The 25,952-nt window shown below is 36.6% G+C and overlaps 1 protein-coding gene across 1 annotated transcript in view; it reads left to right on the top strand.

Moving 5' to 3' along the window:
- LOC142341819 (uncharacterized) overlaps positions 1-25,952 on the top strand; it is a 63,988-nt gene that overhangs the window by 32,221 nt on the left and 5,815 nt on the right. Inside the window, exons 10-11 of the mRNA XM_075393060.1 lie at positions 13,419-13,676; positions 15,270-15,572. Of these exons, the coding sequence (XP_075249175.1) occupies positions 13,419-13,676; positions 15,270-15,572 (561 nt within the window). The remainder of the gene's footprint in view (positions 1-13,418; positions 13,677-15,269; positions 15,573-25,952) is intronic.

Genomic DNA, 25,952 nt, shown 5'->3' with positions numbered 1-25,952 from the left:
TTTTTTTTTAATTCGTCAAACTTTTTTTCGCTTTACCATTTTGCCGCTTTTTCGACGTTTTGCGTGAAATCTTTTTGGCTTCTCTAGGCTAGTTTCTCTCTTCTCTCATTCTGCTAAAAGTGAATTTGAACATCAGTTGCTAAGCAAAGCAATTCAAAATGAACAGAGTCGGTATAAAAAATTGAAGTCAGAAAAAGAAACGGGATAAACCCATAAAGCCCAATTTTAGATGCCCGCTATTTGAACGTCGTTCCTATAAGTCTTAGTTACCACCTCTAATGCTTATTGGTGTTGATAGTAGCCCCTGTAGCCTCTCTAAAACAGAAGTATGTTCAACTACGAAATGCCATCAAAATAAATCGGACTTAAAAAATTTTTTTGTACAAATATCTTTTTCAATATATTCTATTCGTTCAATCCCAATCATGCTTATTGGAATCAACGGCGGCTATTTGCCGGCAATCTGCCGGGTATGTTTCAAAATGATAACTACAATTGAGTAGACAGAGTTTTGATTCCGTAAGTAGTTGGCTGGGGTCTTTGTGAATGTTTTCATTCCTTCTAATCTGGAGTCTTCCCGCTATATATTTTTTAAACTTCGCCTGACTTTTCAATCACGTTTTTTCTTTTACTCGAAATGTTTCCATTGAATGGGTTTTTAATTCATTCACTCTTTTACTGTCGCAATGTCAATAAGGTTGATGTCAAATGAGCAGAACCAAAGGAACAGGGAATTGCCGATAAAGCTTGATCATAAAGTCAAGGTGCATTAGATCATCAAAGTCAATTAGAGAGATTACTAGCTGACATTAGTATTAGGCGTAATAGCTTTCAGTCTAAAAGCTGAATTAAGCATAGATTTAGAATCTAACAAACTGCACACTAAATTAGTACACTTTTTAACACAGTAGAAAATTTGTCATTTTCTGTCTTTTTTCTTTTTCAATCCTAATGTGCGTCAACGGTAGCTTTTTTGGCTTTTTTGCCGGATATGTTTAATTTTTCTTAAAGTATTTCAGGTTTTGTTCGTCTTAAAATATTGCACTGTTTTGTACGTTACGCGATAAAGTATTTCCGGTTTTAGAAAAATTGCTTGGGTTTATGATTTCACAGTAAGTTTCTCTTTAATTCATGAAAATTTTTTCTGAGTTAGTTCCTCTTCACCTTGTTTATAAATGGCTTCTCATGTATTTTTGAAAATTCTCTCTTTCTTCAAGTTGCTCTGACCCATTTGACTATTCGTCCTCAAAAACAGGATAAACAGGTAGCGACCAGCGGGCATTAAGTTCTCTTAGAGACTTTCAGCTAGCTAATCTCCAATTATGCGATTCACAAACTGTTTTGGAGACTTATCCTTATGGTGTGAAGGGCGGTTCTTAGAAATTTACCCACCCCCCTCCCCGTTTCATCCCCCCAGTCCCTACCCCTGCACATCGTTCAGGCCAAAAAAAACCATGTTGGTCCCCCCGTAACAACCGTTGCCCTCCCACTGTTGCCCCAGCGCCCCTCGGCTTACCCCCCCCCCCCCCGCTGCACCCACCTCACTTCTTTTCATATAAGCTGAAGCTAACTCACTAAACCATGGCTAGGTACTGACGATGCCAACCGGTCGTTTGAGAGCAATTAGCCCGGCGTTGGTCGGTTATGTTAATTTTGATTCCTAATTTTTACATATGCTATTGTCTGTGACCTATGGAAATCAACTATTGCAAGCCAGAAGGGAGCGACATAAACGGGTTTTAGACTTCAATTGCCTTCTTTTTAGTTCTGCTAAATCTAATTTTCGCCGATCGAATTTTGTTTTTACTAAATTAAGAATAATTTAATCGCTGTTAAGTTTCCTTTGGTTTCCTCCCGCAGGTCTTAGAGCCTATGTTTGACCAGGAACTATTGGAGTTTTTTGTCGGTTCGGAATTTTTGCAGCTATATTTTGTCGTCAAGGTTTTTTTACGACCATTTGACGTAAAGATTGTTTCAAATCTACTTTCTGTTCATTCGTTTATGCAATTTCAACTGAATTGCGTGCGTGACGTCATTTGTCACATATAGTGGAGAGAGTTTCTGTTCGTTCACGTGATGAAGTTTTGTGATACGTGATTTAACTCTTAAAAGTGACTTCCTCATTCTCAAATTACTTTTCTTTGCTTTGATTCAAAGAGAAGGTGAAGTGATTGCGTATCACTCTAAATGAAGGGTATTTGAGGGCAGGTGATAGAAGCAGCAATAAGTTTATCAAAGTATATTGTCTCAACTTTTAATAAATAGAAGTTTATTTTTTGTCTGGTTTTACAATTTTTTTGAGACTGATCATCTACGAAGCTATTGTGGCTTTTTTGCCTGCTGTATTGCTTTGTTGTTGTTTAGAAATGGTTAAATATTAGTCGTTAGACAAACTTGTGGTTGAGTAATTAGTTGACTGGGTCTAAAACCCATAATTTCATTGATTCTGATCTGGAGTCTTTGACTATGTTTTTTTTTACTTCGCGTACCTTTTTAATTGCTCTCAAATAAAGTTTGTAGCTCTCAAACGACGTTTTGACTGTTCGTCCTCAAAAACGGGATAAACATGTAGTGCCCAGCGGGCATTAAGTACTCTTAGAGCCTTTCAGCTCTGTTTCAGCTCAAACTGTTTTGGAGACCTATACTTATGGTGTGAAGGGCGGTTCTTAGAGGTTGAGACACCTCTCCCCTTGTTAACCCCCCACCCCCACTATTGCCTCCACTCCCCACCGCGCTGTTGCCCCCCAACCCAGTGTTGCCCCCCCGTGGCTAGCTACTGACGAAGCCAACCGCTCGCCGGTCGCTTGAGAGTAATTCGCCCGACATTAGTCGGTTATGTTTTACCTTTCAATCACGTTTTGCCTTTTACTCAATGTCTCATCTGAATGGGTTTTAAATTCATTCACTAATTTACTTTCGCAATATAGTGAATACGTTTTATGTCAGATGAGGGAAACTAAAGGAACAGGGGATAGCCGGTAAAGCTTGGTCATCAAGTCAAAGTGCATTAGGTTATCAACGTTTATTAGAGCAAATACTAGCTGGTAATAGTATTAAACTCAGTAGACTTCAATCTAGAGGTTGAGTTTTAGTAATTATATAAATTAACTGAAAAATGTGAGCGAAAATAGAACACTTATTGATACTTAGAAACTTATATACTTATATAAACTTAATATATATTATATATAGTTATATAAACTAATATACTCATATATATACTTAATATAAACCGAAACTTATATATAACTTAGATACTTATAAAGTTTTTCTTTTTCTGTTTCAATCAAGATGTGCGTCACGCAGGTTCAACGGCGGCTTTTTGCGGCTCTGTTTTTGCCGGAAGTGCCATCGTTTTCAGGCGACTTTTAAAATGCCTGAGCGGAAGAATAATTTGCTGAGCAAAAAAATGAATAACTTTGTTCATTTGAATAAATTTTCATTTGCTCTGGAACGAAGGTTGAAGCAGTTATTAATTGGTCTTGAACGTAGTTCCAAGCAATTATTGTAAACGTGTGTGTCTTTTTACGACTAGAAGAGGAATATTGATATTCTACAGTTTTTTTTTTTTTAGCAGAAAGCAAGTTTGTTCATGCCTTGAATTTTGACTTCTCTCTATTCGAGATTTTACCTCCGTTTTTGATTATTGACTTCTGTTACCGAACATTGGACTTTAACAATAGCTTAATGTGTAATTTATATCAATTGGTATCAGTGTGTAATTCAATGTGAAGACGTCAATTTGAGAAAATTTGATCCCATTTAACTACCCACCCCGCCCCCAAAAAACTATCCCTCACGCCTCTACACCCCCCACCCCAACATACCTACACCCCCCCCATGTGAAGACGTCAATTTGAGAAAATTTGATCCCATTTAACTACCCACCCCGCCCCCAAAAAACTATCCCTCACGCCTCTACACCCCCCACCCCAACATACCTACACCCCCCCCCAAGTACCTACCCCCCACGTACCTACCCCCACCCCACCTACCTACCCCCCACCACCACCTACCTACCAACCCCCCCCCCCCCAACAGCACCTACACAAAACCCTGAACTGAAAAAATTTTAACGGTTTTATGTTATATTGGTCTACTATTTTTGTTATTTCTAGTGTTTTTTTCGTTATTCTGATTTTTTCCAAGTTAGGGTAGAGATTATTTTGAGTCGTTTCCGGTATTCTACCGGCTATTTTTTTTTATGCAAAATTTTCGCTTGACAGTTTTGACTTTTTCGAGTGACTTTTACGCCCTTGACTTTTTGCATTTTGCGTGATCTAAAATTCTCTCAATCACAATTTCAAGCAGCTGAACTCAATTGGCGGCAATTTAATACTAAAAGTCAAATGAAAAGTGCGCCGAAACTGGTGTCATTTTTTACTTTAACTCTTAATAGTGGTATATGTTAACCTCTAATGTGGTTATTTGAAGCCCACTATAGAACTTCTTAGTCCCATTTAGGCTCCACCCCCCCCCCCGACTGAAGCAGGCTGCCATTAATTAGAGCTTCCACTAGTCGTTCAAGAGCAATTCTTCCGACGTTTAGTCGGTTATGTTTGTAGTTTTTAATTGCTCTTGAACGTAGTTCATAGCAATTATTGTAAACGTGTGTGTCTTTTTTATGCAAAATTTTCGCTTGACAATTTTGACTTTTCGAGTGACTTTTACGCCCTTGACTTTTTGCATTTTGCGTGATCTAAAATTCTCTCTCAATCACAATTTCAAGCAGCTGAACTCAATTGGCGGCAATTTAATACTAAAAGTCAAATGAAAAGTGCGCCGAAACTGGTGTCATTTTTTACTTTAACTCTTAATAGTGGTATATGTTAACCTCTAATGTGGTTATTTGAAGCCCACTATAGAACTTCTTAGTCCCATTTAGGCTCCACCCCCCCCCCCGACTGAAGCAGGCTGCCATTAATTAGAGCTTCCACTAGTCGTTCAAGAGCAATTCTTCCGACGTTTAGTCGGTTATGTTTGTAGTTTTTAATTGCTCTTGAACGTAGTTCATAGCAATTATTGTAAACGTGTGTGTCTTTTTTATGCAAAATTTTCGCTTGACAATTTTGACTTTTCGAGTGACTTTTACGCCCTTGACTTTTTGCTTTTTGCGTGATCTAAAATTCTCTCTCAATCACAATTTCAAGCAGCTGAACTCAATTGGCGGCAATTTAATACTAAAAGTCAAATGAAAAGTGCGCCGAAACTGGTGTCATTTTTTACTTTAACTCTTAATAGTGGTATATGTTAACCTCTAATGTGGTTATTTGAAGCCCACTATAGAACTTCTTAGTCCCATTTAGGCTGCACCTCCCCCCCCCCCCCGACTGAAGCAGGCTGCCATTAATTAGAGCTTCCACTAGTCGTTCAAGAGCAATTCTTCCGACGTTTAGTCGGTTATGTTTGTAGTTTTTAATTGCTCTTGAACGTAGTTCATAGCAATTATTGTAAACGTGTGTGTCTTTTTTATGCAAAATTTTCGCTTGACAATTTTGACTTTTCGAGTGACTTTTACGCCCTTGACTTTTTGCTTTTTGCGTGATCTAAAATTCTCTCTCAATCACAATTTCAAGCAGCTGAACTCAATTGGCGGCAATTTAATACTAAAAGTCAAATGAAAAGTGCGCCGAAACTGGTGTCATTTTTTACTTTAACTCTTAATAGTGGTATATGTTAACCTCTAATGTGGTTATTTGAAGCCCACTATAGAACTTCTTAGTCCCATTTAGGCTGCACCTCCCCCCCCCCGACTGAAGCAGGCTGCCATTGATTAGAGCTTCCACTAGTCGTTCAAGAGCAATTCTTCCGACGTTTAGTCGGTTATGTTTGTAGTTTTTAATTGCTCTTGAACGTAGTTCATAGCAATTATTGTAAACGTTTGTGTCTTTTTTATGCAAAATTTTCGCTTGAGAATATTGACTTTTCGAGTGACTTTTACGCCCTTGACTTTTTGCATTTCGCGTGATCTAAAATTCCCTCTCAGTCACAATTTCAAGCAGCTAAACTCAATTGGCGGCGATTTAATACTGAAAGTCAAATGAAGAGTGCGCCGAGACTGGTGTCATTTTTTACTTTAAATCTTAATAGTGGTATATGTTAACCTCTAATGTGGTTATTTGAAGCCCACTATAGAACTTCTTAGTCCCATTTAGGCTCCACCCCCCCCCCCCGACTGAAGCAGGCTGCCATTGATTAGAGCTTCCACTAGTCGTTCAAGAGCAATTCTTCCGACGTTTAGTCGGTTATGTTTGTAGTTTTTAATTGCTCTTGAACGTAGTTCATAGCAATTATTGTAAACGTGTGTCTTTTTTATGCAAAATTTTCGCTTGACAATTTTGACTTTTCGAGTGACTTTTACGCCCTTGACTTTTTGCATTTTGCGTGATCTAAAATTCTCTCTCAATCACAATTTCAAGCAGCTGAACTCAATTGGCGGCAATTTAATACTAAAAGTCAAATGAAAAGTGCGCCGAAACTGGTGTCATTTTTTACTTTAACTCTTAATAGTGGTATATGTTAACCTCTAATGTGGTTATTTGAAGCCCACTATAGAACTTCTTAGTCCCATTTAGGCTGCACCTCCTCCCCCCCCCCCCCCCCGACTGAAGCAGGCTGCCATTTATTAGAGCTTCCACTAGTCGTTCAAGAGCAATTCTTCCGACGTTTAGTCGGTTATGTTTGTAGTTTTTAATTGCTCTTGAACGTAGTTCATAGCAATTATTGTAAACGTTTGTGTCTTTTTTATGCAAAATTTTTGCTTGACAATATTGACTTTTCGAGTGACTTTTACGCCCTTGACTTTTTGCATTTCGCGTGATCTAAAATTCCCTCTCAGTCACAATTTCAAGCAGCTAAACTCAATTGGCGGCAATTTAATACTGAAAGTCAAATGAAGAGTGCGCCGAGACTGGTGTCATTTTTTACTTTAAATCTTAATAGTGGTATATGTTAACCTCTAATGTGGTTATTTGAAGCCCACCATAGAACTTCTTAGTCCCATTTAGCCCCCCCCCCCCCCGACTGAAGCAGGCTGCAATTGATTAGAGCTCCCACTAGTCGTTCAAGAGCAATTCTTCCGACGTTTAGTCGGTTATGTTTCAAAATTTTTGCTTTGCCGTTTTTGCTGTTATGATTGAGAACCTTTTTTTCCTTTCAAGTGACCTTTTAACATTTGAAATCTTAAGCTTTGCGTGACCTGAATTGCTTTAATTAAAAATTAAGTTTGCTAAATAGAAAGCGATTGTAAGCGAGTGGTTACCAAAGCCGTGTTGGCTTAGTGATCAGATGGAAGTGAACACCCGACGGACCCATTTCGCACCCGGGATAGCAGTCTGAATATCCCGGGCGCGAAATGGGTCGGTCGGGTTTTCACTTCCATAAATTGCTTGTAGTTTGTGGAGCTTTATATGGATGGTAGCTGAAGAATTATGTGAACTTCCACAGATGATATGACAATGTGTTTGAAGGCGCAATACTGTGTCATTTCTTTGTTCAGTTAATTTTGATTTTTTGAAAATTAGTGGTCTTTCGGTTTTTAAGCGGACCGTGTTTTGATCAGTGTTTAGGGTAGTGACTTTAAAGAAAAATAATGCACTTCGTTGCTCCCTTATTGGCGTGTAATTTTGAAAGTCTTAATCCATGTGTTAAGCTGATTTTTGGCTTTTTTCAAAAATTTTTCATTCAAATTTGTTTGTGTTTATTGTAAAAAGCCTTTTCGTTCGGGGATTTTAATTTCAGTTAATTGTTACTGCTTTAGTTTTTTGACGTTCTTTATTTGAAGTGCAATGAAAAGTTAGATCTTAGATTCAGTTTTAATAATTTTTCTACTTTTGTTGGCAAAAAATTTTTTGAAACTTGATTTTCTTATGCGTTGTGTTCAGATTGAAATATGATTCAAGTCTCTGACAAGTCTGTTTTTGAATTATTATCTAAACCCAATGGCAGGGGGGCGAATTTTATCCAAATAAAATGCTATTTTTAAAATACGTATTGTAGTGGAAAATAAATAAGGAGGCACCTTACTCGTTTTGGAGAAAGAAAGAAAGTTGTCAGTTTTTGGAAATTCTGCCCCAACTGAATAGTTAAATTAATTTTTTAAGAAAAGGAAACCAGTGAACCACATTAGCATCTAATATTTGGGCCGACAAAAAGAGTCAAATATTAACCTTCTCTTTTACCCCAAAAATTGTGCTAAAAATTAATTGTGCGCTAACAATAATCCATGAGCCTTGACTATTTTTTATCGAGCCCTCTCAAATAATTAATAACTAATAATCCTGGGTTTTTAATTGCTCTCAAACGAAGTTTGCACCAATTATAATAGTGCTGTTGATCTTTTTACGACTCGAAGAGGCGTATTGAGATTCTACAGGTTTTTTTTTTAGTTTGTCATGACTTTAAATTTGACATTTGTTTTAGAAAATTGACTTTTGTTTTCCAACAATGGACTTTAAAGGTAATTTAGTTTGTAATGTATTGTAATTAAGAACATGGTAATGTTAACTTGAATATTAACTGAACTCAAGGTCAAAAGGTCATTTTGATTAATTTTGATCCCGTTTAAGTCCCTCCAACCTATCTATCCTACCCACATATCTCACAAAAAACTGATTTTTTAATCACTGTATATAGCTTTTTTTTCTTTTTTTTTTCGGAAATATGTAGGGATAGATAACAGTTTTTATTGCGCGACTCTTCGAGTCATTCCCGGTATTCTACCGGCTATGTTTTTTGCGATTTTTTTGCCTGGCCGATTTTTCGTCTGACCCATTTGACTTTTCGTCCTCAAAACAGGTAGCGCCCAGAGGGCTCTAAGTTCTCTTAGAGCCTTTCAGCTTTTTAGTCTCAAAGAATGTGATTCACAGAAACTGTTTTGAGGTTGACCCCCAGGCACTCCCCCGCTGTGCTTACCTCATACCCTTTAATTAAGCTAAAGCTAGGCTCACTAAACCGTAGCTAGCTACTGACGAATTCAACCGCTCTCCGGTTGTTTGAGAGCAATTTGCTCCGACGTTAGTCGGTTATGTTAATTATTATAAGATGACACCGGCAACTGAGGGTCAATAGGGTGCAAACTGTAGGTCAATCAATAGGTGGCAGCTAACATTAGGTCTCAATTACTTGATGGAACTTTTGGATTATGTTGCCATTTCGAAGTTGTTGCATACTCTTCTTGTCCTTACTTAATATTTCGTGTACTGTTATATCAGGTATCAGAGGTCTGTTTCGCGGCTATTATCTGGCAATCTGACGGCTAAATTGTTAATGTTGTGAAGCTTGTTTTACTGGGATGTGGTTCAAAGGATTCATTGGAGAGCGCTTCAGTACTCATCTTCTGTTTTCTAAAATTGACTATTTTTCGCTTTGATTTTTACTATTTTTAATAGCCGCCCTCATCTTCTCAACCGGCTATTATAGCGCTCCTATTTTTTTTACAATTCAAAGAATTTGAATTGTATTGGGGCGCTGCCTTCTTTTTTTAAGATCTGTTCACGCATTTTCATGATTTTTGAAGTTAAATTGGAGTAGTGATTTTGGTCACGCCGAAACAGGAAGTGGAGCGAAAAAGCGAGTGGTTTTGCGGCGTGAATTTTTTTTCGCTCTAAATTTAAAGTAGAGTGAGAAAATGGTGTTTGAACAAAAATTCGCTTTTTCCCTAGTGGTTTTTTGTTCACTTGCAGCAATTTCACTTTTCGATTTTCACAGTTCGATTTTCACAATTTTTTTTAATCTTAGACAATTTTCTTAGTCTATTATGACTTGCCCTTTGTTTTGCAAGCTTTTCATTGCTCTTATTGCAAAGGAACGTTATTTGGCTTTATGTTTCCTTGTACGATTAAAAAAGTCTACATTTTTCTAGTTTTTTCTACTTGTTTTTGGTTTTTGAATGCTGTTTCTATTCTCCCTAAAATTTTTTGATGTCATTTGTGGAGGTTCAGGGTTCACAATAGCTGTTCTAGTTGTTTAGTCATAAGTATGGGCAGTTTTCTCCTTCAAGTCGTTTCCGGAATTCTTCCGGCTATGTTTTTTTTTACTTCGTGGAACTTTTTTTCGCTTTACCCATTTTGCCGCTTTTTCGACATTTTGCGTGAAATCTTTTTGACTTCTCTAGGCTAGTTTCAGTCTTCTCTCATTCTGCTCAAAGTGCTTTTAAACAGCAGCTTCTCAGCAAAGCAATTCAAAATGAAGAGAGTCAGTATAAAAAAATCAAAGTCAGAAATAGAAACGGGATAAGCCCATTTTTAGATGCCCGATACTTGAACATTGTTCTCATAAGTTATATTTACTATCTATGATGCTTATTGGTATTGATACTAGACCCTGTAGCCTCTTACTGAGTGACAGGAGTTTGTTCAAATACAAAATGACATCAAAATAAATCGCACTTAAAATCAATTTTGTACGGAAATCGATTTTTTTCATGATTTTTTTTCTGTCAATCCCAATAGAGTTATGGGAATCAACGGCGGCTATTTTCCGGCAATATGCCGGGTATGTTTTGGTTTTTTGGTTCAGATTTTTTAAAATGATCTCCCCAATCCATTCATAGTTCATTCTAGACCTAGTTCTTTGTTTAAACCAAATTTCCATTTCTCGCTAATGGTTTTTTCTTCAAATACGGTATTTTTACATTGATTTTTTGTTCTTTTTCTAATTTTTTGATCTGATTTTTTCAGAAATTTCCAATTGTACGTCAGGACTTGTCCTGCTATGGTTTTTTTTATTCCTTGTCTCCTTCGATGATTCTTACGACCTCTTGAAGAATTTACTTTTTCATTGAATTCACTTTTTTCATGGAATTCACTTTTTCATGGAGGTGTCTTGGAATTCACTTTTTCCTTGACTTCAGTAACTTCTACTGCTTTGCATTTAAAATTTGTGTACGTGACGTCATTTGTGCTTTTAAGCCAATTGCGTGACTTACCTCATTAAAAAATTGATTGCTGAACTCACTTATGAAACTTCAAATGTAATGAAATTTTTTAGTTAAATCAATAGTGTGCATTTAAGTAGTGCCAAACTTATATGCCCTAATTCTTTAGTATTAGTCTTGAGTTTTTTTTTAGTTCGATTATCAATATTGAAAAGCTTTTAGCGCTTTTTCATTATAGACCGTATGTGTCATAAACTTGACAGTCTGAATCTAACCCAAAATGTCTACTGGTTTATTAAAGGTCTGGTGGTCTATCTTATTTCTTTAGTTATTTCAATTCATGGAAGGCCACAAGCGTCTATCATGGCTATTTTCCTGCGATCTGCTGGCAATGTTCGTATTTGTCAATGTTTTCAAATATATTTTGTGAGGTTGTGCTGATTGGTGTGTAGATTTTGGTACGAAAATAAATTATTTTTTAAGACATATGTATGAAAAATATACAAATTGGCAATGCATTCTACAATTTAATTTTTTTTCCCATTTTCCTCTCCACGGCTATTACTTAGTTGATATGTGTTTTACAATTTAAAGAATTTGAATTGTATCGGGGCGCTGTCTTTTTTTAGATGTGTTCACGCATTTTCATGATTCTTGAAGTCAAATTGGAGTAGTTATTTTGGTCTCGCCTAAACAGGAAATGCAGCGAAAAAGCGAGTAGTTTTGAAGTGTGAATATTGTTCACTCGTATTTTGAAGTAGTGAGAAAACGGTGTTTGAACAGAAATTAGCTGTCTCGCTCGCGGTTGTTGGTTCTTATGCGGCTATTTTACTTTGATTTTTACTGTTTTTTCGATTTTTTGGATCGAATTTTTTTCTAAATGGTTTTTCCAACCCATTCATAGTTCATTCTAGGCCTAGTTTATTTGTTGGAACCAAATTTCTTTTTCTCGCTATTGGTTTTTGTTCACATGCGGCACTTGGCCATTAATTTTCAGTTTTTGTTTTTTCAATGAAACTTCTTTGAATTGTACGTCACGACTTGTTCTGCTATGCTTTTTTTAATTCGCTTTACCTTTTGATCACGTTTTTCGATTTACATAAGTCACGATTTTCATGTTTGACTGCTGACTTTCTTCACTCACTCTTTGAACTGAATTGATTTTGATTTTTTGTACGCATTCAGTTACGCAATGTGATGAATACTGTCAAAGTCAAAAGATCAAAATCAATAGAAGCGGGTTAAACCGATAAAGCCCGGTCATAAGAATTAGGTTATCAAAGTTCATTAGAGTGTTTGCTAGCTGACATTGGTATTAAGCTTATTTGCCTTCAGTTTAAAAGCTGAATTAAGTATAGTTTTAGAATCCAACGCTTTGACAATGAAAAAAGAAAACAGTAAAAAAATTCAGTCAATTTGTCTCCTTTTTCTTCTGTTTCAATCCCGATGCATCAACGCGTCAACGGTAGCTATTTTCCTGCAACCTGCCCTCTGTTTTTTTTTTGGTCTCACAGGTTTTTTGAAATTTAAGTTCTTTGAGCTTGCAGCTGTGTTCTTGCATAGATTTTGGCTTTGCCATAGCTGGCTTGGAACACCTCAACGGTAAGAACCTTTAACGTACTTAATTTTTTGATTTTTTTAATAGCCGCGAAGCAATAGCTGAGGCTATTTTTGGCCCTCTCTTGTTTTTTAATTTATTTCGTCGTCAAGATTTTTGTTACGACCATTTGACGTCACAATCACTTCGAATCTGCTTTTTGTTCATTCGTTCATGCGATTTCTACTGAATTGCGTACGTGACGTCATTTTTATTTCTTAGTGGAGCTAGTTTTTTGCTCATTCGCGTGATTAACTTTTTGTTCACACGTGACTTACCTCTCTTTAAAATGACTTCCTCACTCTGAAGTTGACTCTTCTTTGCTTTAATTCAAAGAGATAAGGTCAAATGAGTGCTTGTCACTCTAATTGAAGGTTATTTAAGAGCAGTAAATGGATTCTTAATACAGATTCAAATTATTCAGATTCTTAATCAAAATTTAACATCTCATTTAATGAAAAGAATATGTTTCTTTTTTGGTCTGTCTTATTTACCTTCTTTTTGAGACTACAGATCTATGAAGCTATTGCGGCTATTTTCTGGCAATTTGCCAGCTAGGTTTTGAATTTTTGTTGTTTTTGGCTCTGCTTGTCTATTTTATGTGACCACTATATGCTCTTCTTTTTAATGCTTGTTTGAATCCGATTCGGGCTCATGAGAATCGAGGCGTGTTTTGGACAATCAGCCGGGTTTGTTTTGACTTTCACGTTCAAGTATTTTGTGCGCAAGAGAATTTTGACCTATCTTGTTTTGAGGCTCTATTTTTTCAGCATAAAGTTGGCTATAGAAATGATGCCTTGAAAGAACGAGAGAGCGGGTTATCGGAGATCCCAATTTCGAGAGCATAGAGTCAGGTGGTGTAAGGTTTGGCATCTTAGGCTTGAAATTAAGATGTACTGATTTGAGTATAAAATTTGTCCATTGGACTCCCCTGATGTTATTCAGGTGCCCAACGGCGATTGTCTTCGATGTCGAGAGGTGGTTCTTATGAGACGAGTGCAAGCAGCTGTGTGTCGTCTCCCGAGAACCTTCTGAACACGCCTCAGTCCCTACCAGGTGCACATTCATGTCTCACTTCGCCTTCACAGGAGAGTATCATCCAGCAGCAAGGAGGTGGAGTGATTTCCAACAATATGAACTATTCTGGAAGCACTCCCTTCAATCAGCAGAATTCTGCGCCGGAGATAGTGGATGAGAACTACGGTAATTATTTTAGTCTTTTAAGGTGTAAGTGTTCGAAATCCTTGTTAAGAGTTGAGCTCATGCCAAAGGATGGATTGAACTGAGCAACCATGTCAAATCATGTAGCATAATTGTTTGTCACTTTTGATGATATTTAATTACTTAATGCAATTTAATTGTTTGATGATATTTAATTACTTAATGCAATAGTAATTATTACTTAATGCAATAGTAATAAGTCATCTACATTATTCCGCTCTAATTCTGATAGGGTTGCAAAAGTCATTACTCACAACTTTAGAAAAACAATTGAATTGGGGAATAAAATCCATTTTTAATAGGAGAAAATACGATCGGTCTACAGATCTCAAACTTCGCAACAAAATACTACCAGTTTCTTTTCTCTTGAAATATCGTTGCTCAAAATATTTTATTCGCTTACTCAGCAACGATCTTCCAGCGTATAAAATTGAACCTCTCTCTACCATGAGAATAAAACAACATGACAGGTCAAAAAAAGTAACTTTCGATATAAGAAAGAACAATAAGTTTTTAACTGATTCTTTTATTGCACAAGCCATTCCAATTTATAATAGTCTGCCTTCTAATATTAGACTGAAAACAACATCGAAAGCTTCCTTAAAAAACAACTGAAAGAATATTTTTGGAAAGAATTTTTGAAGGACCCAAAAGTAACTGATATTAAAGATGATATTGAGAGCATTAGATTTTAATTTTAATTTTTAATCTTCACGATGTACATATAAAATTGTGAGAACATTTTATGTTCGCATTTTAGGCCATTTTTTAATAATGTAAGGTCAAATTTTTAGTTAAGTAATTTAATGATTTTATAATTTTACATAATGTTATATTCTTAACTTTACATTGCCTCTTTTACCATTTGCTTTTTATACTTATGTGTACCAGAGGAAATTAACAATGTTCTTTTTTTTTTCTTTTAATTGTCATCTCACAGAAATTAGATAACGAGATAATAGAGCGAACTGAAAACGCTCGATGAACATGTTAAGAACATAATTAAAACCGTTGGCCAGGCAATTTAATCAATCAGCAATACGTTGTCTAAAATAATACAGTAATTGCTCTCGAATGGAATTTGGGTTTTGATTTTTCGATTGACTTTTACGTCCTTGACTGTTTGAGTTTTGCGTGAACTAAATTATTATCTCATTCACAATTTTAATGTACTATAGCCGACTGATGGCAGTTTACTACTAATGCCAATGTAAAAATGCGCAAAAATTGGTCTCATTTTTTTCACAAAATCTTAGTGGTCTATAATAACGTATAATGTCGTCATTTTAAGCACCATTGTGGATAGGCCCCTCTCCTGCAAGCTACCTACCACCCCCAGCCTGAAGCCGGGAGTTGTAATTTGATTAGCCACTCGTCGTTCGAGAGCAATTCTTCCGACGCCAGTCGGTCATGTTTTTACACTTCATTTATGGAGAACAGTCGTGGTATTTCACAATATTAAGACATTTTTTGATCGGCTATTACTATAATGAAAAGGTTTTGATGTCGCTCCCCCATTCGATTTAGATTCCTGTCAGCTTTGTACTTTTTTTTACTGTTTAATATCAATTGTAGGATTTGGCAGACAAGGTAGCATGCAGACAGCTGTGATCCAACCACAACACGCACAGGGTAACCAGAGCTCTGTGATTGTGTCTACCATGAGCTACATTGCTCAACAACAGCAGCAACAAAACCAACAACAGCGGCAGCAGTCGAACACGACAGTGATTGACGCACAGGGTAACTTAATGGGCAGTGGAAACAATAGTGGGGCAAGCCTGGGATCTAATCAGAACCTTTCAAATCAAGGCAACTCGGGTGGTGCGGGTAGCGGGCCTATTGGAGGGTGTCTTTTGGAGTCGCTCGTTACTACAGGTTTGCAGTGGGAAAGACCAATTTTAAGTGGCAGACATTAAATCAAAACACTGAATTGTTCGTTGTTGGCTACATTTACTGCAGATCATCTTTTTTAAGACAGAACGAATTTGTTTCTCAGTTAAATGAATAATAAATAGCGGAAATGAGCAAAAGAAGCATCCAGTTTCCAATTGAAGTTTACCCTTGTGTAATTGTATTCAATTGCATATACAAACGAAGATATTCGTAAATCTAAACTCGGAATTATCTTCATTAATAGTTGGCCTCATCTCCGCCGGTTATAATTGCGCTCCTAATTTTTTTTACTACTCGAAGAGGAGTATCTGTGGAGCGTCCCTTATAGCTGTAAGTTTAGCGGAGTTATATTGCGGTGCTCTTAGTATTTTTAATAGCCGCCCTCATCTTCTCAGCCGGCTATTATAGCGCTCCTATTTTTTTTATAGCTGCGAAGCTGTAAGCTGAGCGTAGCTATATTGCGGTGCTCTTGGTTTTTTACAATTCAAATAATTTGAATTCTAATGGGGCGCTGTCTTTTTTTTTAATATCTGTTCACACATTTTCATGATTTTTGAAGTCAAATTGGGGTAGTGATTTTGGTCACGCCGAAACAGGAAGTGGAGCGAAAAAGCGAGTGGTTTTGCGGCGTGAATTTTTTCGCTCCAAATTTAAAGTAGAGTGAGAAAACGGTGTTTGAACAAAATTTCGCTTTTTCGCTAGTGGTTTTTTGTTCACTTGCGGCAATTTCACTTTGATTTTTACAATTTTTTCGATTTTTTGGATAGGATTTTTCTAAATTGTTTTCCCAATCCATGCATAGTCCGTTCTTGGTCTAGTTTTTTGTTTAGTCAATGAAAATTCTTTGAATTGTACGTCAGGACTTGTCCTGTCCTGCTATGTTTTTTTTTCGTCGTCTGACGCTCTTTTTTCGTTTTACATTTGTTCACGCAGCAAAGCTGAAAAAGTCAAATTTTCTAAATGACTTATTGCTCTCACTTACGGCATTTGCGCGCGTGGCGTCATTTCTCACTCGCTTTAGCAAAAATTTTTAAGTTATCTGCATGATTAGATTTTGATCATACGTGACTTACCTCACTCAATAAAATGACTTTTGCACTTTCAAACTTTAAGTTTAATTTAAATTTGTTTAGGGTCAAAGGAACTCATATTTGCAGTAAAGGTCCCTAATATGAGGCTTCTGCTGAATGATTTTAACAAGCTTTATTAATTTGTTGCTGAATGTTTTTTACCTAGTTTGTTGAGCGGCGTCGATTTTTTTTCAATTTAGATCTGTATCTGTTTCTATCTCTATTATATGGCACGCAGGTCTATTCTTTCGCAGCTATTCCGGCAATCTGCCGGCTATGTTTTTACTTCGTCGAACATTTTTTTCGCTTTACCCATTTCGCCGCTTTTTCGACATTTTGCTTCTATCATTCTGCTCAAAGTCCTTTTAAACAGCAGCTGCTCAGCAAAGCAATTCAAAATGACGAGAGTCAGTGTAAAAAAATCAAAGTCAGAAATAGAAACAGGATAAACCCATAAAGTCCATTATTAGATGCCCGGTACTTGAACTTTGTTCTCATAAGTTTTAGTTACTATCTATAATGCTTATTGGTATTGATACTAGACCCTGTAGCCTCTCTCTGAGAGACAGGAGTATGTTCAATGACATCAAAATAAATCGCACTTAAACATGTTTATACAAAAATCAATTTTAGTTGATATGTTCTTTTCTTTCGATCCCAATAGAGTTATGGGAATCAACGGCGGCTATTCTCCGGCAATCTGCCGGGTATGTTTACGACTGGAAGAGGAGTATTGTGATTCTAAAGGTTAGAAAAGTTCAAAGGATTTGGATTGTATTGGTGTGCTGTCTTTTTTTACGTTTCGAAGAGGAATAATAGTGATCAGGAATAATAGTGATTTATTTAATAGTTGCTGTCAGCCTCTCAAACGCCTTTTTATTTAGGCGCTCTCCTTTTTTACGACTCTAAGAGGAGTTTTGGTTTTCTTGAGGTTTTTTTTTACCGGAAGTACTATTTTTTCAGGCGGCGTTTTGACCTAATACCGAAAGTGAATAAAATTGCGTGTGAACTAATATTTTCTGAGCGAGAGAAGGGTTTTTGTTCATTGGCTGCATTGCTGTTTTCGTCCATTTAGCCAGATTTTTTTTTTATTGTAACTTGGTTTTCTTGTAGAAGTAAATTTTGATCGATGCCGCATGAATTTATGAACATCTGAAAGCGATAACGCAATGTTTCTGCGAGCTTAATGATGCGTTTCAAGTCCAAAGTTGGCCCATATTCCTCAGTTTTTGTCAAATTTTGGACTTTTTCATAAATTTCTTCATTTTTGGCTCTTTGAGCAGACTTTTTTTGAACCAAATTAATAAAAATGTCAATGTCTTGTTGATGATGCCTGATTTGGATACCTGTTTTCGAAGTGAGGTGTTTTTCTTCCTTAAAATTGTACACATACTAATCCGATTTTTGCGGTTTTTATCAAATTTTTCTAAGTTATTTTGTTTGTACTTTGAGTTTATTTACCATAAAAAGTCTTGGTGAATTGTCGGTGTTTCTGGTTCCGTTTTGTTGCTAATTGAATTGGTTTTGGCGATATTTATTTAAAATTCAATGAAAATCTTCACCATATTTTGAACATTGTTTGTTGTTTCGCAATTGTTGTTTTCACTGCTTACTGAGACAGGAAGATGACTATGTAATGTTCTTCAACCTCGGTTGCTTAATTACAAAAAATCCTTTTTTTTCACCTCAATTTTTCATTTTGATTTTTAATAGAGTTTCCGATTCGGATAATCCGAATTGGTTTTTTAAATGTCTTTTGCAGTGTAAGTGTTCATCACATTCTAGCATGTTTCTTTTTGACATTATCCTTAGTCTTATTGTTTTATTCCCACTGCCTTCATTAAATTGAAAATTATCGATTTGAACTAATAATTTTTGTCTTTTTGCTTTGAATTTGTTTTGTTTGCAGTTGATTTTATTTGAAATAATATGGCACTGAGGCTTTGCTAGCTTCGCTTTTACAACTTTTGAACAACACTCTTTTGCTGCGAATATTCTAAGGGCTTGCTTTTGCGTTTGCAGTTGTTTGCGTTTGAATATTGTTCTGTCGCTTTAGGCTTTCCTGATTAGTTTCAATTTCAATAATTTTTTGGTCATTTGTCGCTTTCATTGTGATTTGAAAAGCGACAAAGTTTTTCTAGTTACCAATTGATTAGTGTTTTTGTTGTAAACTAGTGTTTCGATTGAGAGAACTTACGGAATGTGATAATTTTTGTAACACTTTATGGCCATTTCTTACAGTATTCAAATTTTTCTTCGAAAATAATGTTTTGGTAGCCTAACAAGGGTTGAATGTTGCTGCTCGTGTGCTTTGATGTTTTCAATTGCATACAAAAAATTTGGCCTGTCTTATCGGTTAATTTTTTTGAGTTCAGTTGTTTTTATGGGCTACCCTCTCTTTTGACTGATTTTCTCAGTAGTCACCTTATTAGGTTCATAGTAGTCAGCTTAGTAGGAAGCAACTGATTTAAAAGGTAATTCTTTTAGGAAGACGACTCTTCGAGTCATTTCCGATATTTTTTCGATTGTGTTTTTATTTCGCTTTAACCTTTTGATCACGTTTTTCGTTTTACGTAAGTCACAATTTTCACGTTTATTTTCTTCTTTTTTAATAGCCGTACAGCGATAGCTGGGGCTATCATTGGCCTTCTCTTGGTTTTTTTATTTCGTCGTCATGATTTTTGTTAGGACCATATGATTACACAGCCACTTTTTGCTCATTCGTTCATGCAATTTCAGTCATTTTTAGCTCTTAGTGGAGCGAGTTTTTTTTGTTCATTCGCGTGATTAAATTTTTGGTCACACTTCACTTACCTCACTCTCAGAAATGACTTCCTCACTTTGAAATTGACTTTTATTTACTTTAATTCAAAGAGATAAGGTCAAATGGGTGTGTGTCACTCTAAATGAAGGTTATTTGAGATCAGCTAATAGAGGCAGCAATAACTTATACAGATTTTGAATCAAAATATAACAGATCAGCCTTCAAGGAAAAGACAATTTTTTTGGCCTGTCTTTTTTACTATTTTTTTAGACTCCCGATCTACGAATCTATTGCGGATAATTTCTGGCAATCTGCCAGCTATGTTTTCTACTGCAATCCCGATGTGCATCAATGGCGGCTATTTTCCTGCAATCTGTAGGCTATTTTTTTAATTGCCGCCCTCAGCCTCTCAGCAGGCTATTTGAGCGCCCCTATTTTTGCGACTCGAACAGGAGTATTAGTGGAGAGTCTTTGTTTTCTATAATTTTTTGTAGTGTATATAAGACAGGATGTAAAAGTCAATGCCGCACCTGAAAATTAAGTGTTTAGGTCAAATGACTGAACGAATTCAAGGGCAGAGACGAAAGAGTGATTTTCTGTTCATGTCGCTTATCTGAGAAAGAGTAGGAAAAGCAGGCGTGAATAAATTTTCTTTATGCGAGCAAATTCGATCACGTGCGGCATTTTGAAAGCAGTTTTTTTTAACTCCAACGCTTTCAGTGAAAAGAGGTCCCCGCAATTATCTAAATTAGTAATAGTGTGTTTGGAACCAATTTTGACCATCTGAAGCAATTTTCGGTGTCAATTTCCAGCTGTTTACCTTTTTAAATTACTAACACAGGTGTTTGTGGTTTTCGTGATTCAAATCTTTTGCTCAAGCTCTTTTGGTAGTCTCTCAACTTGATTGTTTTTAAATTTGAGTTATTTTTGTTACAGAAAATTTTTGACAGTTTTGTCCTTTTTTTCCCTTTAGGCTTTTTCCTGGAATTTTTCTCTTCTTGCTATAGTTTTTCTTGATCAAATTTAATTAAGAGTAATTCTTTAGGTGTGCTTACTGTAAAATGACACTTCTCACTGAAATAATTTGTAAAAATTTATTGTTTTCAGGTTTTTTCTTTGCTTTTTATTTTATTTCTCTGCAAAGTTTTGAGTGGATGACTGATCTAGTAAACGATTTGAATACAATTATCTTTTGCCCTGAAAAGCACGAAAAATGCAACGAAATTGCACCAATCGTCGTACTTTGTTACATAAATATTGGGAACAAAGTACAAAGTTGCATTTTATGGTTCTGTAGAAAGTTCCTTCGAATTTTATAGAGAATTATTATTATAGCTGCGAAGCTGTAAGCTGAGCGTAGCTATATTGCGGTGCTCTTGGTTTTTTTTTGTTTCGTCGTCTGACGCTCTTTTTTCGTTTTACATTTGTTCACACAGCAAAGCTGAAAAAGTCAAATTTTCTGAATGACTTCTTCCTCTCACTAACGGCGTTTGCGCGCGTGACATCATTTATCTTTCGCTTTAACGAAAGTTTTTAGGTTATTTGCGTGATTAGATTTTGATCATACGTGACTTACCTCACTCAATAAAATGACTTTTGCACCTTTTGGTCCCTAATAAGAGGCTTCTGTGGAATGAATTTTAGCAAGCTTTATTAATTTATCACTGAATGTTTTTTAACCTAGTTTTTTTGAGCGGCGTCGATTTTTTTTTCAATTTAGATCTGTACCTGTTTCTTTTTCTATTATATGGCATGCATGTCTATTCTTTCGCAGCTATTCCGGCAATCTGCCGGCTATGTTTTTATTTTGTCCTTCATCAACTTTCCCTTTCCTCGGTTTTCTACGTGAACGAATTAAATTGTCTCTCAATTAGTTTGAAATGGTTGCGAACCACCTGCATTCCTTATCATAAAGTCTTTTTCTGAAAGTTCTTTCGGAGTCGCAATTGAAAGTAATTTTTTCTAGATTCTTTTTCATTTTTTGTGTTAATTTTTTCACGTAATTTTTTTATGGTTTCAAAATATATAGTAGTTGAATCAGGTTGGTTAGGATGGTGAGTTGTCTACTGCGAGTCGTTTCAGGTTTTCTTCTGGCTTCGTTTTTTTAATTGGTGGAATAACGATTTGTTTTGTTTCACCTAATTTTGGCGCTTTTCCGACATTTTGTGTGAAATCTTTGACTTCTGTAGGCTAGTTTGATTCTGCTCAAGCTGCTTTTGAAAAGCACTTGATTATAAAAATAACGGAATAACAATAGAAACGGGATAAACCCATAAAGCCCAATTTTAGATGCCGCTACTTGAAGTTTGTTCTTATAAGTCTTAGTTACCATCTCTAATGCTTATTCATATTGATAGTGGCCCCTGTATCCTCTCATTAAGTAAGAGGAGTATGTCTAACAAAATCAATAACAATTGCCAATTTTTAAAAAGTATCAGTCTTCCGCTTTTGTCTGTTCTTTCAAATCCAACCTGGTTTATCGGAATTCTTGGCGGTTATTTTCCGGCATCTTCGGGGTATGATTTTTGTTTTAGAAAATGTCAAATGCTGCACGTGAAAAGAAGTGTTTAGGTTGGTTCGCTGAACAAAAGTGAAGCCGAGAGAGATTTTTAAATGGTTTTATTTCTGAGGGAGAGCGAAAAAAATAGTAGCGAAAAAGTTCTGCGCTAAGCAAAGGAAATTTTTCAGATGTGCGGTTTTTTCAAAGCAGTTTTTAGGTTTTAACTTTAACTTTCTCAGACAAAGGTGCTCGTGTCAGTTATCCAAGCTAGAAATAGTATGTTTGGGCAATTTTGAGCTTTTTAGAAGCAATTTTGAACTTGATCCAATTTTGATCTATTTTCGCAATTTTGCCCTGTTGGACTTTTTAACATTTTTTAATGATATTGGTTAAGTTTATTGGCTAAAACTTAACTGTTTAAGTGGTGTAGGTTGTCTTTCAATTCGATTGATTTTTTAAGTTCGGTTCGTTGAAGAAAATGAATCATTTTAATGAAAGTGGCCCATTTTCGTTTTTTTAGCCTATTTTATTCGCAATTTAAGGTCTTCTTAATATTTGTCATGTTCACTATTCGACTCTAGAGCTTCTATATAGTTTTGAATTGTATTTTTACTTAGTGTGGACACTTCAAGGTTTATACATTGGCCTTGTTTCTGAACTAAGTTATCCAAAATTGTAAGTTTTGACGCGCTCTTCGTTGTTTACTTTTTGATAGATGATTAACGTTTTCCGGACTAGCTTAGGGTTGCTCATCGATTGAGCAGCAGATTGATTTAAAGGTTCCCGGGAATAATTGTCAGGAGTTAGCTTCCTTAGTTTTCAAAGCATTTTCGTAACAGTTTTTTTTTCATTTCGCCTTTTCCTTTCCTCTGTTTTCTCTACTTACCGCCGTATCTGTTGTTTTGTTTATCAGATGGTAGTATTTTTTAAAGGATGGTTATCTTTATCGCAAGCTGCTTTACCAATAGTTGTTTTTTTTACCGTAAGCTGCTTATCGCAAGCTGCTTTGCAAATTGAGTCGCAACTTGTGAAAAATGTTATCAGATTTTTCCAGATATCAATTTTGGCTTCAGCTTTGTTTTCAATTGCTCTCAAACGAAGTTTGTAGCAATTATTTTAGTCAGGCTGGTATTTTTAGGCGTTTTTTGCTTGACCGATCTTTCGTCTGACCCATTTGACCTTTACTCCTCAAAAATGAGATAAACAGTTAGCGGCCAGTGGGAATTAAATTCTCGTAGAGCCTTTCAGCTCACTAGTCTCCAAGTACGCGAATCAGAGACTGTTTTGGAGACTTATGCTTATGGTGTGAAGGGCGGTTCTTAGAGGTTGATCCCCCTCCCCCACAACCCCTCACATCAGCCCCCCTCACTTCACCCCCATTCCCACCCTTGCACATCGTTCAAGCCGTAAGGGGCACGTGCAGCCAAAGACCCCCCTCCCACGAACCCAACCGTTCGCCGGTGGTGTGAGAGCAATTCGCCCGACGTTAGTCGGTAAATTTTTTGAAATCACTATTAATGTTTTCAGCAGGCTCATTTCATTTAGCGAGGGGTTGGCTAGGTTCTTAGTGAATTTTTGCTTCGAGACGGTTCCGGAGACTTAAAAGTGGATTACTGGATATCTTTTAGTGGCAACGGAATTGTTTTCAGAGTTTTAATATATAGAATTTTAGCAATTTCTTGATAAATTTCGGATTTTTTCAAGTTTTTGATATTTTGTCATTTTTTGAGTTTTCTAACTTCAGGAGCTAAAGAACCTCCTCCATGGTTTGATAAAACTTTAGTGCATAGTTTCTAGGGGAAATAGATTTTTTCAACCATTTTAATATAACGAATTTTTCCATTCATTTGATACTTTGTTTGTTTTATCGATCTTAATGGGCCATATTGTTTTCAGTTTTTTTGAAAGTTTGTTTATTTCGAGTTTATCAATCTTTAAGGGCCAATGGAAGTTTTATAGGCTTTGCATATTGGTACTGGACAGATTCAGCAGACAAATGAAATGTTTTGCATATATTAATTTTGCGATATTTGGAAACTTTCAATAATTTTCGCAATTTTCAAATTTTTCAAAATGTTTGTCATATATCTCGAGTTTTATCTTCAGTGGCCAATGAACCCCTTTCAAGGCTTGTGCGTGGTTTAATGTATTTATTTAAATGGATCAAATTTGGCCTACAGGATAAAAGGTCCCAGAATTTTGGCAATGATTAAATTTTTTTTGATTATTTGTTTTTTTTGGCTTTGTTCAACTGATCTATTGGTCAGATAGTAGTCCTAATTTTTCAGTGGACTGAATTTCAGGTCTTGTCTTGCTATGGTTTTTTAAGCTGAAGCAAATTGGTTTATGACTTGTACTTTTGACTTTTGTTTTTGATTCTTGACATCTGTATTACAACATTGGCATCTTTTCCGTTTGTGCCCGCCCAGCTTAGGGGGCGCATATTATTTGCACCACCCTGAAAGACGCACGTGCCATTTTTTTACATGATGATGTACTATGTAATGGCACGTGCTCTGTAACTGGGGGCGCATGACGTACGGGGGGGCACAAACGGAAAAGATCCGAACATTGATGTCTGTTTTGGAATTACAAAACCTGCCACCTATCTCCCTCATTCCGCCTGCCTACCCCCCGCCTAACTATCCCAACCCACCTATTTACCTCCTCCAATACCCACCTGATCCCCCACCTACTCCCCTACCTACTTCCCCCGCGTACCTAACACACCCCACCTACCTACCTCCCCCGACACTTACTTAAACCTTATATCCCCCAAGGTACTCAGCCCCCCCCCGCCTACCTACCCCGCCCTCACTTCCTACCCCGCCCCCACTAACCTACCCCCCTCCCCCTCCCTAACTACCACCCGCCTCCACTTACCTACAACCGCCCCCATCTATCTACCCTCCGCCGTGCACACCTACCCCATTTCCTCGGCTATGTACCCCCACCTTCCTACCCCCCACCCGCACCTACCTGCTAATCCTCCTTCCATATATCTACCCCCTCGGCAAGCTACCAACCATCCCCCTCCTACCCCCACCATCATCCTACTCCCTCAAACAACAGTTCGTTAGCATTTTTCAAAACATTATTAGGCATTAAATTTTTCCTCTTTGATGTTTCCTATATAGGTAGAACACCAGCTCTTTATGGTTACTTCAGAAGCTCTTAACTAAATTGCGCACATTCAGAAATGGTGTCTGTTGTCAACAGAGAATTGATTGTAAAATAAGCGGTGACAAGGGCCGGTGATTGGAGTTCGAATCTCCGGATTGGGGTTGCACTCAAAACTGTTTTCAATGATGCAACCCTTTGTCCTTTCTATTTTACGGCACGGCTTTGTTCATTGATATTTTTTGGATGTATTTAACACATGAGGTAAAAATTAACGCTACACGTGACAACGAAGTGCTTAGGTCAAACGACTGAACGAATTGACGAGAAGAGAGTGATTTACCTTTGTCGCGTTTTTGAGAGAGGGAGAGAACAATAAAAGAACACTCTTTCATATATTAGAGTTTCAGGCACAATATACAATTTAAATCTGCTTCCGTCATTTGCTCACACGTGTTGACGAGATAACAATCAAACAATCTTAAAAGTATAGCTGCAGCCAACAAAGGGAACAACGCAAATCACGAATAATCAAACCAAATGAGATCGGTACACATTGTTAAAAACAACTTGATAAACGTCAACAATTGAGACAATTAAGAAACGCTGTTGCTTAAGAGGGCAACAGACGGCTGATAACAACTTGTACCGAAAAGGCGCACACATATATCATGGAAATTGGCAATTAGCAGTTACATTGTTTTTATAATTTGTTTTTCTGAACACAAAGAGCAAACAGCTGAGTCTACAAAAAAAAACAATTTGGTCATAAAATTTCGCTGCAACTGGCGCAAAACAAACTGTATCACGAAAAAAGTAAAAGCGACAACTTCCACATACAACACTCAGACATCATTTTGGCTGATGGTTTTTTGCGGCGAGCGAGGAAAAGACAAACGAAAAAGAAG

This window comes from Convolutriloba macropyga, chromosome 6, assembly GCF_964194025.1.
Source record: "Convolutriloba macropyga chromosome 6, txConMacr16.3, whole genome shotgun sequence".
In the NCBI taxonomy this organism is placed as follows: Eukaryota; Metazoa; Xenacoelomorpha; order Acoela; family Convolutidae; genus Convolutriloba; species Convolutriloba macropyga.
Note: the sequence above shows the minus strand (reverse complement) of the source record. Positions and strands in the feature narration are given on the sequence as shown.